The 20,895-nt window shown below is 39.7% G+C and overlaps 1 protein-coding gene across 11 annotated transcripts in view; it reads left to right on the forward strand.

Moving 5' to 3' along the window:
* Positions 1 to 20,895, forward strand: part of BACH1 (BTB domain and CNC homolog 1) — a 41,248-nt gene that overhangs the window by 8,466 nt on the left and 11,887 nt on the right. For all 11 annotated transcript variants that reach the window (XM_021070889.1, XM_021070890.1, XM_021070887.1 and 8 more), the window contains 3 exons: positions 15,281 to 15,574; positions 17,338 to 18,681; positions 20,586 to 20,792. In XM_021070889.1, the coding sequence (XP_020926548.1) occupies positions 15,341 to 15,574; positions 17,338 to 18,681; positions 20,586 to 20,792 (1,785 nt within the window). In that variant the 5' untranslated portion in view covers positions 15,281 to 15,340. The remainder of the gene's footprint in view (positions 1 to 15,280; positions 15,575 to 17,337; positions 18,682 to 20,585; positions 20,793 to 20,895) is intronic.

Genomic DNA, 20,895 nt, shown 5'->3' on the forward strand with positions numbered 1-20,895 from the left:
GTTTAGTGGAGGACAGCACTTGTTTTGACAACACTTTTGAGAAGCTTAGCAATGAAGAGAGAGATTTTAGTAGGGGGAGTTTGGGTCAGGAAGGCTGTGTATCTGTGTATGTATGTATTTAAAAATAAGGTCAGTGGGAAAAGGTTTAAAATGCAGGATATGTCTTTATTTTGTCCGTGGCTAGTTCTTCTTATGGTTGCGAGGTGACTGCCGCAACTTCAAGTGTCACAAGTAAATATGATTAAGTTGCTTGGAAGAAGACTATTTTTCTTGTGTGTGTGATGTCTCTTTATCACTGATGAAAGCCTTTCCCAAAGGTGCATAATAGATGCCACCTCACTTCTCTGTTGGGTCAGCATTGCCTACATTTATGCCTAAATTGGTCAATGTCAAGGGAAGTGGAACCACTGTGATTGGCTTAAATGGTTTGTGATTCATCTTGGGTTGGGACTAGGATCTGCATCCCCAGAAACACATGGCCTGAGGTAGAGAGATTTGTGGGCACTTTCAGGATTTGGTTAGAAAATGAGGGAGTGAAGGGTACTGGCTGGTTCAGCAGTGTCATCTTTGCCTGTTTCTTACACCAACACTACACACAGACACATACCAGTGAGTAGAAAAAGAAATGTGGAGTTACCGTTGTGGGTCAGTAGAAACATATCTGACTAGCATCCACGAGGACGAGGACGCAGGTTTGATCCCTGGCCTCTCTGAGTAGGTTAAGCATCCAGTGTTACCGTGAGCTGTGGTGTAGGTTGCAGACGCGGCTCGGATCTGGCATGGCTGTGGCTGTGCACGCAGCTGCAGCTCCGATTCAACTCCTGGCCTGGGAACTTCCATATGCTGCAGGTGTGGCCCTAAAAACAAACAAACAAAAAAAAAAAAAAAGAAAAGAAAAGAAATGTGGTTGACTTTGGATTTGGAGTTTTATGTCTTTTTCCCTTTTATTTCGTCATATTTCCTACTATAGTCAAGTATTATTTTTACAATCAGATCAAATAAATGTTTTATTTTAAAATGATTTCAAAATTGAAATGTTGCCCAAAAAATTACATGTAGAAGGAATATATTTTCTTCAGGACTCTAAACACCTCTAAAATTCTCTGTGATTCTCCTAATACTTTCAGGCAGAGGAGAATATGTAATTATATCTTGCAGCTTCTGATTGTTTCTATACCAAGAGGGCCATTCTCTCTTCCTCTGAAGGGCGAGCTCTGTGATGTCTGCGGCTCTCACTGAGTGGTGAGGCTTGGATAGAATCGACTTCTTGAATCTCAGATACAAACAGGAACGTCACTCCCTCTCCACATACCCATTCTTCTTCTAGAAAGGCACTCTGTCCTGTGGTTAGCTTATTTGCCTTTTCCTTCAGACTTCAAGAATAGTTCCATTTTAATTTTATACACTGTTCCAGTAGCCTCCTAAAGTTCTTAGAGCACTTTGACATGTTCAGAGGACTTTGTCATTCTTGTTCCTACTTCTCAGTTGCAGGTTTTGGTACTTTGTATGCTATGGGAAAGGCAAGCGGATGATGTAAATACATAAACACTTAGTGCTGTAAATTCGCAAAATAGAAAATAATCATGATTTTATTTTCTATTGGAGGTATGAATAGCTCTGATGGTTAGGGTAGGCTTCTGAAATGGTATTACTTTTGTGGTAGAATTTAGAAAGTCTTAGCAATACTGCCAAAATTATTTTCATCTCAGACAAAAGGCAATAGTATTTACCTACTCAGTTGTTCCTCAGATATTATTTGAACTGAGAAATATTTCAGCTCCTTTTTTTTTTTTTTTTTTTTTAGGCCTCAAATTATGACTGATTCGACTAGATCTTGTGGTTATGTATTGGAAAGTAACTTTTGAGGGCTTAGGTGGAAAGTCGACAGCTCATTTAGAGATGGCAATTTTGATTCCCAAGTTAACATAGAAACAAGAAGTAGATGAAAATTTTTAGTTTTAGCTTTGTATACTGAGATACCTAGCACTATAGTAGCTATCAAGGATTAGTAGATTAGGTTATCTTTAAATATAAGGCATTTTAATTTAGTACCTCTACTGAAATTTAAAAGTTTCAAATCCATGATTCATGAAATTTTCTAATTGCTCTACTATAATTTCTGCCTTATTAACATTGTTACTTAACATTCCCCCACCCCATTTTTTTGGACTCAAATTTATTCTGAGCTGGGGCGATAAGGTGTTTAAGGAATGGTTAGGAATTTGAAGGGCACCTTTTTCAGTTACTTTGCATGTTATATTTGTCACCTCTTAGACCTACAGTGAGTCATTCTGACCTAGATCTAGTTTTGGGGCTTTCACTTCCTCTAAGCAATCAGAAATAAATAATGTGGATCATGGTTACAGTTTTCACAGTTTGAAAACAAAATGACATGAATATGGGACAAGAAGACTTAATATTCTGCATTGAGAGGAATTTTCAGGGAGCCCAGCATTATGTCCTTCTTTTAATTTTCCATATGTAGTTCGGAATAACTACAGACTTTAAGTTCAGCATAGGTTAGTTTCAGACTTTTTTAAATGATACATGAGATTGTTTATATAATCTAAGAAGTGTTAATCAGAAATTAATTCTCTAAACATTGAGTCATAAGAGAGATTTTCTGTTGCTTAAATGTCCTTTGAATCTGCTTGTCTAAAGTTGTTCTTGTTATACACAGAGGATCCTTGAGGCATTTTTGTTTATTCTTGTTTTTTCATCCTCCTCACTTTTACCCCCACCTTCAACACAGCTTTGCTACTTAGGTCATGTAATATGAATTGAAATGTAATATTTGGACCTGGGGGCAGAAGACCCTTGTTTTTCCTTTTTAAAAATTTTATGGCTGCACCCTCAGCGTATGGACGTTCCCAGGACAGGGATTGAATCCGAGCCACAGCTATGACTTATGCCACAGGTACAGCAATGCTAGATCTTTTAACTCACTGCACTGGGCTGGGGATTGAACCTGCACCTTGTAGTGACCTGAGCCACTACAGTCTGATTTTTAACCCACTGTGCCACGGCAGAAACCCCAGAGACCTTTTTAAACTCTAAGTTACTGATCTTCTCAGGGCTTCAGATTCCTCATCTGTAACCGAAGTGGGGAAGTGGGTTGTATTGGATGAATGTGCTCTTTTGGTTAGGAATTCTTTAGGTCTGTGAGATTACCAACTATCTTGAGCAGTGTGTATCATTTTAATACTTTCTTTTTTATCTTGTTGAGATCTTTATTAGGCTTACTGACATTCGTAAATGTTCATGCATCTCTATTTTGTATATTAACTCCTAGGTTCCTAGAACCTTGTAGCATACAGTTTTCTTTTGTTCACGTGCATAAAGATGGCAAGTAGGAAGAATAAAATGTTAATTGTCTTGTGCTAGGCACTGTGCTATCAAAGCACCAAATCAGGGGTTCCCGTTGTGGCACAGTGGTTAGTGAATTGGACTAGGAACCATGAGGTTGCAGGTTCAATCCCTGGCCTTGCTCAGTGGGTTAAGGATCCAGCGTTGCTGTGAGCTGTGGTGTGGGTCGCAGACACGGCTCAGATCCCGCGTTGCTGTGGCTCTGGTGTGGGCCGGTGGCTGCAGCTCCAGTTGGACCCATAGCCTGGGAATCTCCGTATGCCGTGGCAGTGGCCCAAGAAATGGCAAAACGAAAACAAAATAAAACAAAACAAAACAAAAAAAACACAAAGTGCCAAATCATTCAGTCCTTACAGTAAGTGTTGATGTTGTTTTCTTTCTGGGGAACCAGAAGGGTGAGCTCAGATCTTCCAGAAAATCACACATTTGGTAATATCTGCAAAGCCTTGATGATATCCCAGTACCTCCTTCTTCACAATATCAAGCTGCTGGTAGTGTGAAAATAACCTAAGACTGATTTTCTTTTGCATTTCATAATTCTGCATATTTGTTTAGCGCTTATCCTTTTGAAAGGACTTTGTGACAAGTAGGGCAGGGGCTCCCTCCTTAAGTCTCAAGGATGTCCATTTGCCCGTGTTCACAGAACTAGACCTGATTTGATGGGTCTTTTCTCCTTATTTTCTTGTAAAAGGGTTCTCTTTTTCCTTAGCAAAGCATCTTTTTATTTTAAATTTCTGTAACATTTTATTTATTGTTTTGTTAGTATTATGAAGATATCAGTGGAGGCTACTGTGTTTTCGAGTTGCCCATGAAGTTTCCATATAGTGACAGCCCGATACCCATGATGACTAGAGGAAATACCCATTATAAGGGGGGAGAAAGTAACTGACATTCTTTGGGAGCCTTTAAGAAAACTGAAATTAATGTGAACTGTATTTTTTCCAGAGGCATATTTTTTTTTGTTTGTGGTTTGTCTATTTGAACATTTTTCTGATTATAAATATGTGTTTATATGGTTAAGAATTTGGATGCAGAAACAAAACTTACCTCAGTGTAAAATTGTTAATATTTTGATGTACATTCTAACTAGAGGTGGAGGAAAGAAGGTTTCGGACATGTTAAATGTGAGATGCCTGTTAGATGTACAAGTAGTAATTTGAATGTGCAGTTGGGTATTTGAGGAGGAAATTCAACACAGTGGTGGAGATTATATCAAATACAAATATGAGAGTGTGAGGCAAATCCACGAGATGGTGTGCTTGCCGTGACTCTGGATGAGTTCACGCAGGGAGGAGGAGAGAGTTCTGAGGTTTGGAAGAAGGGGGTGGGTCCACTAAAGGGACAAGTGGCTGTGAGTGAAGTGGAAAGTCAGAAATTATGCTATCTGGGGAGTTCCCCCTGCGGCCCAGCAGAAACGAATCCAACTAGTATCCATGAGGATGCGGGTTCAATCCCTGGCCTCGCTCAGTGGGTTAAGGATCCAGCATTGCCATGAGCTGTGGTGTAGGTTGCAGACTTGGCTCGGATCTGGCGTTGCTGTAGTGTGGGCCGGCAGCTGAAGCTCTGATTTGAGCCCTAGCCTGGGACCTTCCATATGCTGTGGGTGTGGCCCTAAACAAAACAAACAAACAAACAAGAAAAAAAAAGAAAGAAAGAAAGACATTATGGAATCCAAGAAGCCAAGTGAAGAAAGGATTTCAGGGAGGCAGTGATCAGTCCTCCGTTGAACATTGCTGAGATGCTGTGTAAAAGCCTGAAAACTTGACATTTGGCACGGTGAAGGCCACTGATCGTCACAAGGTGGTTCCCATGGAGTTTGGTGAAAAGGCCTGATTTTAGGCTCAAACGACTTTAGGAGAGAGGAAAGTGGAGATACTCTTCGGGGGAGTTAACTATAAAGATGAGCAGTGAATTTTCCTATAGTTAGGGTATGGGGAAGGTCAAGACATGTTAAGGGGAGAGCCATTACGGTATTTTCATATAATGGAAATGTTGTGTATTCATTTTTTCCCTCTTATTTTCCTTGGTGAGACTTTGTAGAAGTTTGTCAATATTTTTGGTCCTCTTAAAGAATCAGCTCATGGTTTAGTTCATGAGTTCTGTCAAAAGCAGGTACAGAATTTTGTTATGTGAGTGTGTTTTTTTGGACAGAAGTACAATAGATTTTATCAGGTTCTGTAAGTCAGAGAACCCTTGCTCTGTCTGGTTTGACAGTTCAACAGCTTGTTTCCCTGAAAGATACCTTTCAGTTTTTAAAGAATCTGTTTGAATTGGTATCTTTGTCAGTATGAAATATTAAACAGTATATATAACATTGCTCCCAAACAAGAAATTTCACTTTATTTTTTTCTGCATTTTCTCTCTCTGTTTTGTCAAAATAATCTAAGATTTTAGTTGAAGATTGATTTTTTTCTTTACCAAATTCCTCTTCTATTTGAAGAATTTTTAAAAAGTTGCTTTAAGATTTGCAGCCAAATTATAAAGTTTAGACTTAACTGTTTCCCTATTTCTTGTTTACTATGTATTTAAACATCTTTTAAGTATGTTTTTACAGAGTATTTCATATTGTTGATTTAAAAACAATAGATTTATCATAAAGCAACTTCATCTGTTACACCCCACCTAATCCCTAATTTTGATTCAAAGATGATAATCATCTTTATCCATTTCTTCTACTTAATTTTTTTTTGGTGGTTACCTCTGTGTCTCTAAGATGTTTATATATCATTTTATTTATCAACCTAAGCTGTCATCTGTTTACTTTCTGTTACCATCCATGTAGATTTCGTTTGCTTTTACCATCCCCTTCACCTGTATTTATAATCACTCCATTTTTGTTTTTGGTCACCTCTACAACTCCCAATTTTTTTTTTTTAATTTGATCTCATTAATCTACAGCAGTATCTTTTCACTCTGTACATTATAAGTCATATAGAAACGCTGTCTTTCCTTTCAGTTCTCTCTGATTCAGTCTCTCAGTCTGTCCCTTTATTTTGTCAAGGTTAATAATTACATTTCATTTTATAACTGTGATTGTCTTCCATTATTTGTCTGTTCTGAAAACCAGTTACCAGTGTTCATGTTATTATGCCTGTGTCAATATTGGGCACTGGAAAGCTAAGTAACGTGTTATTCTTTCTTTCTAGTTTGTGTCACCTTGTGCCACTCAAAAACATTTCCAATGTCAAATTCGAATAATAGCTAACAATTAATTACTGAGCACTCATACGTGTCAGGCACTGTCCTTGGGCATTATTTATATTATTATTTCATTTGATTCTTTCAGCAAAAAGTACTACTCTTGTCCCTTTATTGAAAAAAGGGGGAGGATTGTCAGAGAGATGTGAAGTAATTTACCCAACTGACAGGGTTGTCATCAAGCTATAAAGCTTAGGTGTGCTCTCTGATAATTAATCTCTGTCCTCCTTATCTGATCCCCGCTGATTGTGGGCTCTTACTTATGTTTGGGGTGAATACTTTGCAGGTGGTGTAGGAATGAGTGTGCCCTTGAAAGAGGCTGAGTTTGAGAATTTTACTCTTTAGGGGAATTGTTAGGAATTTTCACACTTTGCTTCCCCCTGCCCCAGGTTTTTTATAGGAATCCTAAATTAACTGGGAGAGTAACTACTGCACCTTCCTTTCTGCCCATCATTGCTTATCTTAGAAAACCTACAGTTAACGTCATATTTCATGGTGAAATATTAAACACTTTCCTTATAGGAGAATGAGGCAAGGATGCTCTTCCTCACCTCTTTATTCATTTGCAATAAGGGGAAAAAAGAAATAAGTATAAAGATGGGAAAGAATTAAAACTGTCTTTATTTGCAGATGACATGATTGCCTCCATAGGAAAGTCTAAGGAGGAGTTCCTGTTGTGGTACAGCGAGTTAATCTGACTAGTACACATGAGGAAGTGGGTTAAATCCCTGGCCTTGCTCAGTGGCTTAAGGATCTGGTGTCGCTGCAAGCTTTGGCGTAGGTCACATTTGCAGTTTGGATCTGGCATTGCTGTTACTGTGGTGTAGGCCAGCAGCTGCAGCTCTGATTCAATCCCTAGCCTGGGAACTTCCGTATGCTGCAGGTGTGGCCATAAAAAACAAAAAACAAAAAAAACCAAGAAAAGCCTAATGAATCTAAGAAGTAACTATCAGAACTAATAAGTAAGGTTACGGAGAATTCAAGATTAATATTAAACAATAAATTTTATGTTTACATAATAGCAGAAAACTAGAAAATGAAGTTTAACAGACAAATGCATTTATAGTAACTACAAATCACCACAAAATACTTAGGAATAAATTTGACAAAAGAGATGTAACACTTCTTTACTAAGAAACAGAATAATTCGGAGAGAAATTAAAGACCTAAATGGATGAAGAAGTATTCCATGTTCCTACATCAGAAGACTCAGTTTGTCAGATGTCAGTACTCTCAAAATTGCTGTATAGATTTACTGCAATCCTAATCAAAATTCTACTGGCTCTTACAACTCAAGAAGGAAGCAGCCCAGTTTAAAATGGGAGAAGGGAGTTGCCACAGTGAGTTAAGAATCTGACTGCAGTGGCTTGGGTTGCTGCAGAGGTTCAGGTTTGGTCCCAGGCCTGATGCAGTGGCTTAAAAGATCCAGCATTCCTGCAGCTGCTGTATAGGTCTCAGCTGTGGTTCAGATTCAATCCCTAGACAGGAATCTTCCATATGCTGCGAGTACAGCCATTAAAAAAAAAAAATTAAAATGGGCAGAACAACTGAACAGGCATTTCACAAAACAGGATGCATACATGGACGATAAGCATATTTAGAGATCTTCAATATCATTACCCATTCAGAAATGCTAACTAAAACCACAATGATGTACCACTGTATATTTATTAGGATACCTAAGATTAAAAAGACTGATAGTATCGAGGCTGATGAGAATATGGAGCAGATGGAGCTGTCATACAATGCTGGTAGCAATGAAAATGATATACTTACTTAATTACTTTGGAAAAGTGTTTTAGCATTTTTGAAGAAGTCAAAGAGAAACCTACTATATTTGAAGAAGTCAAACAGAAATCTACATATCACTTAGCTTATCCACTCCTAAGTATTTAGTTATCCAAGAGAATTGAAGTATATGTCCATGCAGATGGTCATTGACGCTTTATTACAGTAATCCCAAACTGTAAACAGTGCAGCTGTCTGTCTTTATTACAATACATAGTCCATCAGCAGTTAAATTGGTAAACAAATGGTGTTGACATCCTTGTGGAGTAGTAGTCAGCAGTAAAAATCCCAAGCATGTGATGTGTGCAGCCTCATTGTCATTAAGCCGAGTGAACGAAACCCCCAACCCAAATGCATAAAGTGTCATTTCATTTATATAAAAATGGAACACTAGAAATGTATGCTCATTGAAAGTGACATAAAGCAAATCGTTGGTTACCTGGAGCCAGGGGAATGGGGAGGTGGAGAGGCATGTGGAATTTTGAGGAGTGATGGAAATTTATCTTGATTGTGTGGTCCTTTTATTTGCTGTACAAGTGTCAAAACTCATTGAATTAAATAGTGCAGGGAGTTCCTGGCTCAGCAGGTTGTGGCTCAGCAGGTTAAGAACCTGACCAGTACATACGAGGATGCGGGTTTGATCCCTGGCCTCACTCAGTGGGTTAAGGGTCCGGCATTGCTGAGAGCTGTTGTGTAGGTCGCAGGTGCGGTTCAGATCTGGCATTGCTGTGGTTGTGGCGTAAGCAGGCAGCTGCAGTTCCAGTTTGACCCCCTAGCCTGGGAACTTCCATGTGCTGTGGGTGCCGCCCTAAAACGAAAAAGAAAAAAAAAAAAAAAAAAAAACGGGGGTGGGGGGAATGATAACAGGAAGAGGCTTATTTTGAAAAAGATTTTTTTCCTATGAGCATCTCCACCTTAAATTAAAAAAAAAAAAGTTTTTAAAGGCCTTTAAAGGAAAGACAAAGGACAAAAGGTGTAAACACATGAAACGGTTGGGTCTTTGCCATGCTCTTAAAAATAGAGGACAAGGCTCACCTAATTTCAGAACAGTTAAAACTCTGGGTATCTTGGGTGTATTGTAAAAGGAACTGGCTTAGAGGATTTTGAAGCTAAGGAGGGAGCCAAGACCGGAGGCATGGTATGAGGAATTTGCCTGTCTCCTGAAGACCCTGCCCTGAAATTGAGTGAGGCAAAAGAAATGGACAGGATGATGGAGGTGGTGGTAGGCAGAAGCAGTAAGGAGAAAAAGGCAGAAATTCCGAATGGCTGTGAGAACGGGGGGTGGGGGGGGGGAGGCAAGATCTAAGAAACTCAACCATGCTGTAGGTGGAGGGCACTGCTTTTATATGAAGGCGGAGATAGTTGCCTGTTGTGCCATTTCTGAGGTCCAAGGTCACTAATCATTCATGCCCAGCCGTACACATATATGCCCCCCTTGGCTAACAGATCTATTTTAAAAACAGTTGCTCTCATTAATTGAATGCTACGGCTAAATGAGAATTGACCAGAAAATAGATTTCGGTTTGGAGTCTTACTGTAGATACCTTTAGGAGTGTCCTCATTTCTGTGTAAGTTGGTCACGATGATCGTTGTCACCTCTTTCACCCCCAGGTATCATGTTCATTTTGAACATCTCTAGGTCATGTTCTTCTTGAATGTCGGGATTGTCTTTTGTGTTTGCATGGCATCTAGGCTGTTGTGTGGTACAGGTAGGCACTTGCAGAAAGAATACTCGTCATTGTTCAGTGAAGATAAAGGATGTTTGGATGATAATCTTTCCCTTTTAAATGAATCCTTGGTATTAGATTACAGAGTGTGTGCCCTTCAACATTAAGAATTAAAAAACACTGAAGTCTTGTGAGACTCCAGGTGAATAAAATTCAAGCTCTTTTGTACACACGGAGCTTTGCCCTCATCTGAGTTTCTGTTATGAAGCATTGTAGATCTGGCTCCATGATTGAATAGTCACCTCGGGTTTTAAAAGTTTTTTTTTTTTTTTTTAAGTAAATTATCTTTAAAGTTATTAAAATGTGATAAAGCCATAGCATCTTATTTCATTTAAAAAATGATTTTGAGGCGTTCCTGTCATGGCTCAACTAAAATGAATCTGACTATAGGATGCAGGGTCAATCCCTGGCCTTGCTCAGTGGGTTAAGGATCTGGCAATGCTGTGAGCTGGGGTGTGGGTCGCAGATGCTCCTTGGATCTGGCATGGCTGTGGCGTAGGCCAGCACCTGCAGCTCTGATTCAACCCCTGGCCTGGGAACCTCCATATGCTGTGAGTTCGGCCCTAAAAAGACAAAAAAAAAAAAAAAAAAAAAGATTTTGAAAGCAAGAGCATCTAGTAGTAACTATGTTAAAGCTTACACTGTGTATATTGAGCAGAGTACAGAAGTTATTTCCAAATGAGGTGCAAAAACTTTAAAATGCCTGTTCATCCTTTGTCAGCATTACTGAGTGAATCAGCAATTTGCTCAGGTCAGTGAACCTTTATTTTGGAGTATAACAATAGTTTCTGTTTCCAGGAATATAAAAAAATTCAGGTGTAGCACAGGAATCTAAATTTGGTGTTAATAAATTAACAGAATTTAAGTCTGGAAGACTCTGTGAGGTGCTCTATTTTGCTGTCTAGGTTTGAGAAATGTTTGATGGTGACTGAGAGATATTAGAAGGATATACACCATTCTTACCTGGCTCAGTCATTAATTAGGTAACGTTATTTGGTAAACCTGAATTTATGACTTAGGTGATTTTCAGAATTAGGATACTGAATTTCAGGACAGCTTTAGGTAGTGCTCCGTAATGATGAGGCCAAGGTCAAGTAGTTAGTTATATTGGCTGTTTATAGTTGCCAACCTTTGCTCTTCTCCTGCTAGTTTCCTGCAGATATGCTTGTAATGCTTCTAGCTCCCAGAGCTGGGGCTCCCTTTTGCACTTCCTGACTCCGGAAAAGTTATCCAAGGACTTTTCTCCAAGTACTTGGCTAAGTGGCATTGTTCCCTTACGTATCGGAATAGCTGACTGTGCTGTGTTTGGAAGAAGATGTAGATGATCTGAGTTTTGGATTTGTACTCAAAATGCCAAGTCATTCATTCAGAAGCAAATACCTGCATTGGGCCAGGTAATCTGTTATATGTGTGACTTATGGCAGAGAACAAGTCATGTTAGGTTTTGACATTTAAGCTGAGACCTAAGAGGTGAGGAGTTAGCCAGCTGAAAAGCAGAAGTCTAGGGAGTGGGCATAGCATGTGCAAAGATCCTGAGGTTGGAAGGACCTTGGTGCCTGTAGGGCAGGAGAGAAGGATGGTCAGGCTGTGGAATAGCAAGAGTGGGAGACAAAGGCCTGAGATAAAGGTGGATTAATAGACAGACAACCTGACCATGCAGATCTGGCAAACATGCTAAAGATTTGGAATTGATGTTAAGAAATTTGGAAGACGTTGTGGGATTTTGGTCAAGGGAGATGTAACTTTGATGAAGGAGCGTACATTGAAAGGGATCCAGAGGGGCTTGAGGCTTTTGTTATTTTTATTATCATCATCATTAATAGCAGCTAATATTTATTATTTGTTTGCTCTGGGGCAGCCACTGTGTTCAATCCTTTACCCTCATTGTCTTATGTAAGCCTCAGAACAACCCAGTGAGGTGCTGTTACTCTCCTTGTTTTATAGGTGAGGAAACCGAGACACAACCCAGAGAGGTTGAGCAGGTTGTCCAATGTGATAAATAGTAAGTGGCAGAGCTGACATTTGAACCCAGATGGTGTGTGGTTCTAGATGTTGTTCTCTTAGCTGATGGGCTTGTGTTTTCAAAATATGGTCCATTATTGGCTCTTAAGATTTGAGTGGTTCACAACTGGATTTTTAAAAAAAAATAAAACAGAGTAGAAATTAAAGTACTTTGCACTAATAAGGATAAAATGTTGATGTGTGAAACTTTGTGTCACTATTTTTTTACATGACTGTATTTGTACTGTGTGAGTTTGTAAGCCATTGCAAGAGGCTAACAGGATATATCTAGGTAAGAGCCAGTGATGGCGTGGACTGGAATGGTGGCAGTGCAGACAGAGAGAAGTGGGTCTCAGCTGTAAGAGGCAGAGGGCACCAGGTCATGGATGGGAGGAGATTGGATACAGGGGCAAAATGTGGGAGTGCCAGGGATGGTGGGAGCAAGATCAGTCCACTTTAAGGAAGACTGACCTTTCTTAGAGGGGTCCTCCCAGGTAGCTCTTTGTTTCACTACCTGATTCTCTAGCTTCTCTCTGCTGCAGCTGATCAGATTTACAGTTGGCATTGACCCAAATCTGTGAGCTGGCCATGAACTTGTGTGGTGACCTGTAACCCAAAATTGCTTAAACAGAGGGTTAAACCAAGAATAAATTATCTTTCTTGAATTTGAGGTGAGTAGTGAGCAAACTGGTGGCAATGGGCCACACAAACACATGTGGGCTAATAACTAAGTAGCTTTGGAGTGAAGGTATGAGCTTTGTTTTATGTAAACGTATCTTTCATTTATTTAGGTGTTCTTCAATGTCTTTATATATATATATATATATATTACAAAGTGATTACCACCAAAGGTCTAGTTACCATCCATCACCAACCATACATTTGATTCTTTTCACCTCCGTTGCCCCCACAGCTCCATTCCCATCTGGTAACCACCATACTGTTCTCTGAATATGTGAATTTTATTTAATTCTGTTTTCTTTTAGATTCCATTATATGAGTGAGCTCATATAGTATTTGTCTTTCTCCATCTGACTTATTTCACTTAACATTGTATCCTTACAATCCATCCGTATTGTCGCAAATGGCAAGATTTTATTTTATTTTCAGCTGAGTAGTAGTCCATTATAAATACATGCCACTTCTTCTTTTATCCATTCATTCATTGATGGACATTTATATTGTTTCCATATCTTGGCTATTGTAAGTAATGCCGCAGTGAATATAGGGATTTGTATATCTTTTCAACCTAGCATTTTCGTATTCTTTGGAGAAATACCCAAAAGTGGAATGGTTGGATTATATGGTAGTTCTATTCTTAATTTTGCGGGGAATTTCCCTGTTGTTTTCCATAGTGGCTTCAGCAGTTTACTTTCTCACCAACAGAATACTAGGGTAAGATTAGTATAGATTTAGTGGTTTGCAAGGCAGATGATAGGAAAGAATAAGGAGGGCAGGGACTTGTACAGGGACGTGGCAAGGCACGTGGTCATTTGTTAAATCTGGCTTGGCTGGGGGGGGGGTGTACAGTCTTAGAGCAGGTGGAAGGCAGTGGTCTGTGTGCCTTTGAATGATGGTTCCTTCCCGCTACTCCTAACACTTAACTCCTCGTGTTGATAACTGAAATATTAAGACCAGTTGCTAAAGGGAATTTACTATTTTGTATGGGCACAACCCCAAAGTCGAGTTAGTTCTAGTACATGATTTTGTAGTTGCCATGATTTCATGTGGTATACTGAATCAGTAAATGAGAGGTTGTGATCCTTAACCTTGGGTAGAGTTTAACCACATAGGGAGAGAGTTTATATTCATTGACTGTTTCCGAGGAACTTATTATCTCAGCTATAATGAACACCTTAAAAATAAATACATAAGTGAAATAGAATTTATAAATGCATTTCACATGTTTATGACTAAGACAACCCTGACTTTAAGGTAGAATTCACCCTAGTCTGTTTTAACTTTAGTAGTTCTTATTTTTCCTTTCATTTCTGTTTTAGAATATAGTGAATCTGAAAGCAGTAACATTTATCAGTTACTGAATATTTGAAGGCTTTCTTGTTTCAGACGGTGAGAGAGGTGTCAGAAGATCAAAAGGGGATGACCCCTATGAGGAGCTGAAATATGTAGACAAAATTGGGACCACCCTTTCTTTTTGCCAGTAGTATGTACGTGATCAAAAAATGTTTGGGCGCTGCTATATGTTACTATGTACTTTTAAAAATAAACATTTTTGAGAACTTTCTCTTACGTTTTAGCATTTTGAGAAAACCGAGAGTTTCTATATATGGTAAACCGTAATTTTAATGATGGAGTAGTCATATTTGTTGCCTACATTTTATACTGTCAAGTAAGACTTGTGATGTAAAAAAAGACCATTTACTGGAGTTCCTGCTGTGGTGCAGTGGGTTAAAGACCCAGCCGGCATTGACTCTGTGGCAGCACGGGTTTGATCCCCAGCCCAGTGGGTTAAGGATGCAGCATTGCCACAGATGTGGCATAGTTCTCAGCTGAAGCTCAGATTCCATCCCTGGCCCAGAAACTTCCATATGCTGTGGGTGTGGCCAAAAGAAGAAGAAGGAAAAAAAAGGACTCATTACCAAGATCCAGCCTGACATATTGGAGTCTTTAGATCAACGTCATTTTCTTCTTTGTGCTGAAGGAACTGTTTCTTTGTAGAATGCGCCCCTTGTTGTGAAGCATCAAGCCCTCCTACCTGCTGTCAGATGTTGGGGAATGCGGCATGGAGAATTGTGGAGTGCCACGTGCCTGTTCCTCTGGTCCCATCCTAAAGTGTAACCAACCTCTGGGGACCTACACACACACTGATTAGTGTCTTAAAGCAACAGAATTGGGATGCCACCCAGAAGTTTCTCAGCTCTACCCATTTGCTCATTGGAGCTGTTTTCTCTGTAGGAAATGTCTTATTTTCAGAGAGCTATGAAATCCTGACTTCCAAAAGGACTTCCCTCTGTTACCCCAAGAACCTAAAATTAATTAGAAAAACTAAAATTAATTAGAAAAACTGTTATTAAGAACCTATGTTAAATGAGCTCAAGTGACCAAAGGCTCTTCCAGAGGCTTTTGTTTTCAGTTGGGTTTTAGTGATGGGTGTTTTAATGGATGTCTGCCACTGTCATTTGTTAAAACCTGCTTTCCCACCGTTTCCTGTGAGTGACCCCCGGCCTGTGTCTTGGCAGGGTTGATGCCGATCAGAAGCATGCTCTCTCGGAACCTCCCGGCACCATCTGTGACGCAGAATGTCGCTGGGTGAGAGCGCGGTGTTCGCCTACGAGTCCTCGGTGCACAGCGCCCACGTGCTGCTCAGCCTGGACGAGCAGCGCCGGAAGGACGTGCTGTGTGATGTCACGGTCCTGGTGGAGGGCCAGCCCTTCCGCGCCCACCGGGCCGTGCTGGCGGCCTGCAGTGCCTACTTCCACGCCAGGCTCTCGGGCCAGGCCGACGCTGAGCTGCGCATCACTCTGCCTGAGGAGGTGGGAGAGGTCACCCTGATTTTAACCGAATGTCATTAATTCTGTCATGGTTTATAAAGTTAAAATAGGCCAAGGAGCCCTTCCTTGGCTTCTGCAACAGTGCATTTCCTTAGCTTTTTTGTTTTCTTGGAAATGATGACATTTTCCATGTAAAATGATTAACTTTGGGTGCTAGTTAGTATTTATTGAGCAGTTGAATAATTTGACCCCTGTTACATTATTTTTGATGAAATGACGCAGCGGGTGGATTACAGACATTTGGTGAGGTCATGTTGGGTGGGAGGGACCACACTGCAGGCCATACTCTTCCTTTTTTCCTGTGATGAGGAGCTGTGATGGGGATTAGGGGTCTCCACAGCCTCCATTCCTCTCAGACATGCCCTCGTGGACATGGGCTGGGAGTGAATTGGTGGCTCCCTGGGATGCTCAGTGTTAATTGTTTTAACTATGAGCCAGAGTTGCCAGATTTTTCAGCTTTTCAAGTAGCTCTTAGCAAAGCATTTTAGAATTTGGAGGGAACCCAAAAGATTATGCATTCCAGCCTCCTCATTTTGTCTACGTGTGGGTGTTAAGGTACTCCAGAACTGTTCTTTTTTCTCTCCCTCTCTTCTTTCTTGAGATTGTGGCTTATGCATTATTAGAAAAAGGGTGCTATTATGTCATCTTTATAGAGCCTTGTTCTCACACACCTTTTGCCCACCAGCCTGTTGTGGAGCTTACTCATCTGGACATTTAAGTCTTTGTTACCATCCTGCCTCTAGGAGACCTCTCTCTAGGGCTGGAGCTGGGTGCAGGGACTCTTCCAGCAGCTTGCTTGATTGCGTTAGTATCTACAGCTGGAAGAGTGCTGAGCTTTAGGCATTGGGACACACATCAGAAGCTGTTAAAAGGAATTTGGACAAAGCATGTGTGTAACAGCTCTGTGCAGGCTGCTCTTTGATGACAGTGTATCTTGATCATTCTTAGAAGAATTCAGTGTTTTAAAACTAATTTTGTGTCTTAAGCCCAGAATGAGACTTTCCTTGTGTTGCCATGGGCTTCAGTTGCCCCTCATTTTGCAGAGGCAGTGTAAATGCACAAGTTCCTACTTAAAGATGTTACTACCTAGAGTCCATGAATCTTTTCTGAAACAATACTTGGCATAATTTTTTAGATCTTCTCTTAGCTCACTTTTTAAAACTGAAATTAAAAAATTTTATTAGATTTTTGTCATGAGATAAAAGATAAAGATAATAGTTACCATTTACTGTGCATTCCCCATGGGTCAGGACTTTAGATACTTTGTTTTCCATTGTTACAAATTTCACATTTGTAGTTTATAGCAGTTGGGGAGTTGGTGGAATGTAGGGACCACATGGAGATGGGATGGCAGCAGACACCTGGCACTTGACTCTGTGTTGCAACTTGTGTCCATGCTGCTTTCTTCCATAGATGATTTCTTTCAGCTAATGTGGACAGTTGTGGCGGTGTTTATGTCTTACCTCCTATCAGTAAACTGAACTCCATGGGTCATTGAGAGTGAAATCTATAAAGTGGAGGGTGTGATTGTAATGAATAGGATGTGCGAACTATGCTTTCCCAGACTCCCTTTGCTTTACATTTCCTGGAAGAATGTTTTTTCTTACCAAATTAAAATACCCATTAAAATAAGCCGTTATGGAGAGGTTACCCATCTTGCCATTCATTCCCTTCCTACTTCTCTTGTACTTATCTACTAGACAGCTTTCATGTGATGCATTTGTTTTTATTTTGTATATTAACAGGTGACAGTTAAAGGATTCGAACCTTTAATTCAGTTTGCCTACACCGCTAAACTGATTTTAAGTAAGGACAATGTGGACGAAGTATGCAAATGTGTGGAATTTTTAGGTGTATCTGATATTGAGGAATCCTGCTTTCAGTTTCTCAAATACAAGTTTTTGGACTCTGCTGCAGACCAGCAAGAATGCCCAAGAAAAAAATGTTTCTCATCATCCTGTCAGAAACCAGATTTTAAATTTTCACTTTTGGACCAGAAGGATTTAGAAATTGATGAAGTGGAGGAATTTTTGGAACACAAAAATGTGCGGACTCCTCACTGTAAACTCCGCCGGTATCAGGGGAGTGCACAAGTACTGCCTCCTCTGCAAGACAGTGCCAGTCAAACATGTGAATCCATGTGCTTAGAAAAGGATGCTGCTCTGTCTCTGCCGTCTTTATGCCCCAAATACCGGAAGTTCCAGAAAGCGTTTGGAACTGACAGAGTCCGTGCTGTGGAGTCCAGTGTCAAAGACATTCACACTTCTTCTGTTCAGCCAAACGAGCCCTCCGAACGTGAGTGTTCAGGAGGTGTCCAGGACTGTGCAGATTTGCAGGTGATTTTAAAATGTGAAGAAAGAAAATTAGCAATGGAACATGAAGAAGCCAAGAAGAAAGATCCTGCCTCTCAGTGCCCATCAGAAAAAACAGGAGCAACTCCTTTCCCCCCCAGTTCTACAGACCCCCATGGGCTCTATTCTCTGTCTCTTTTACACACGTATGACCAATATGGTGACTTGAATTTTGCTGGTATGCAGAACACAGCAGTGTTAACAGAGAAGCCGTTGTCGGGTTCAGATGTTCAAGAAGAAAAAACTTTTGGTGAGAGTCAAGATTTACGTTTGAAATCTGACTCTGGCTCCAGGGAAGATAGTAGCCTTGCCTCAAGTGATCTGAGTAGTGTAGAGCGAGAAGTGGCAGAACACCTAGCGAAAGGCTTCTGGACTGACATTTGCAGCACGGACTCTCCATGCCAAATGCAATTATCACCTGCCATGGCCAAAGATGGCTCAGAACAGATCTACTCCCAGAAACGGTCTGAGTGTCCCTGGCTAGGTATCAGGATTAGCGAGAGCCCGGAACCGGGTCAGAGGACTTTTACAACGCTGAGTTCTGTCAATTGCCCTTTTATAAGTACTCTGAGTACTGAAGGCTCTTCGAGCAATTTGGAAATCGGAAATGATGATTATGTTTCAGAGCCCCAGCAGGAGCCTTGTCCCTATGCGTGTGTGATTAGCTTGGGAGACGACTCTGAAACAGATACTGAAGGAGACAGTGAACCCTGTTCAGCCAGAGAACAAGAATGTGAGGTGAGCAGAAAATAAGTGAGTTGTTAAGTCATTGTTTTACCACCATTCATTGGGATTAATGTGTCAGCACCTGTTGCACTGCTAGGGACCTGAGCCGACTCAGGCAGGGAGGGGAGACATCCATGTACAGTAGTTTAAAAAAACAGGATAAATACCAGGAGTGCGGGAAGAAGTATGAAAGACTTCTGTCTTCATATATTTCAAATAGGTGTATTTATTATGTTAACGAGGGAGTAGATTCATACATTGGCTGTTTAACTGTTCAAATTAAATGCCATGTCCCAAGAGGGAAAAGAGTAATAACTCTGTAATCATTATGTGATAACTTCTAGTTAAATACAGCACATATTTAGTCGTGTTCATTGCCACAAGGATGTCTAGACGCGGGACTAGTCACTTAGCAATGACTTAGCAGTGACTCATTTTAGGAATGTGGCTTCTGATCCAGAGTTTTCTTTAAATTAGCCTCTCATAGCTATTAATGTTTTTCTTATTTTTTCCTTAGCCATTTCAGCTGTTAATTTAGAGAATGTCTTAATCATTTAGCACGCATTTTGTATACCTGGTATGGCATTAATCATATTATGATCTATATGCTTTGTGTACAAATGATTGTATTTGATAGATGCTTTTTTGTAAAACATTACTGTAGTTCCAGTAAAAATAAGGGCTTGTTAGTTCTTTATCATTCTCTTTGTCTTTATATTTGTTGGATGACATAGTTTGGAAGAATGAAAGAGTTCCCCCCCCACCCCGGCTTTGCAGGGAGGCGATTGTTGATTTAATTTAAGAAGTAATATGTATGCATGAGTTACATCCATAAATTTTTATATGACATTGGTAATTCCAATGTTTGGAACTATGAAAAGAATGTTAAAAATGAAACATTTATGAAGTTTTAGATTATTTCATGTAACTAATTTCTGTCAGCTTGAAAGACTAAGTAATTTGCCAAAGAAACTGACCAGTGTTTCATTTGCATTTTTGATAATTACGGTAATTAACTATCCCTCAGTGTCGTTTCTTTCTAATTATCTTTTTTTTCAAATTTAAGTGTGTTGAAAATGACTTTAAAATATTCATAAGGTTTTTTTCTAACAGTTTCTACATTGGCAAGTAAAATGAATTATGTGAAACTGTCATTTGCCTGACAGAAAAATAAGTTCTCTGAAATCTTTAGAAATTACTAGTGTTTTTATGCCAGTATTAAATCAATGCTACACAGTAATATAAATCAAAAAATAAAATCGATTGGTTTTGGTTTGGATAACAATACATTAAACACACTTTAGAAAGAGCCTTACAGATATCTGTGGGGTATTAATATGCCCTAGTAAAATTATTAAAATTCTGTTTTTAATCTTAAGTATATTAATATTTGTGTCAGGATGTTTGATTTACTGAAAAAAAGTCTGCTTCTAAATTTATTTATCTTCTGAACCCTCTTGAAAATAGAATAGAAATATCCATTAAATTAGGAGTCCCCACTGTGGCTCAGCAGGTTAAGAACACGACTTGTATCCATGAAGACGGAGAGTTTGATCCCTGGCCTCGTTCAGTGGCTTAAAGCATCTGGTGTTGCCATGAGCTGAAGTGTAGGTTGCAGACATGGCTTGGATCTGGTGTTGGTGTGGCTGTGGTGTAGGCCGGCTGTTGCAGCTCCTATTTGACCCCTAGCCTGGGAACTTCCATATGCCACAGGTGCAGCCATTAAAAAAAAAAAAAAAATCCATTAAATTTTCAGTCTTTTTTAATAAGAGATCATTTAGAAATTGGGAATAGGGGTCTTCTTTAAGTCTAAATGAAGTTCCTTGGAAAACCTAGATATGTATTTTTCTTCTTCCTAGATTTAAGTGTAACTACAAAATATAGCAACAATGACTAATGTTTATTTTTCCTTCTAGGTGAAACTGCCATTTAACGCACAACGGATAATTTCACTCTCTAGAAATGATTTTCAGTCCTTGTTGAAAATGCACAAGCTGACTCCAGAACAACTGGATTGCATCCATGACATTCGGAGAAGAAGTAAAAACAGAATTGCTGCACAGCGCTGTCGCAAAAGAAAGCTTGACTGTATACAGAATCTTGAGTCAGAAATCGAGAAGTTGGTAAGCATACAAGTTTCTTGTTATTCTAATTCCGGCAATTCCTACTTTCTTTTTTTTGTGCAAGAAATAGCTGTTTCAGTTCCTAAGTTAGATATAATGCCTA

This window comes from Sus scrofa, chromosome 13 (genome assembly GCF_000003025.6).
Source record: "Sus scrofa isolate TJ Tabasco breed Duroc chromosome 13, Sscrofa11.1, whole genome shotgun sequence".
Taxonomy (NCBI): Eukaryota; Metazoa; Chordata; class Mammalia; order Artiodactyla; family Suidae; genus Sus; species Sus scrofa.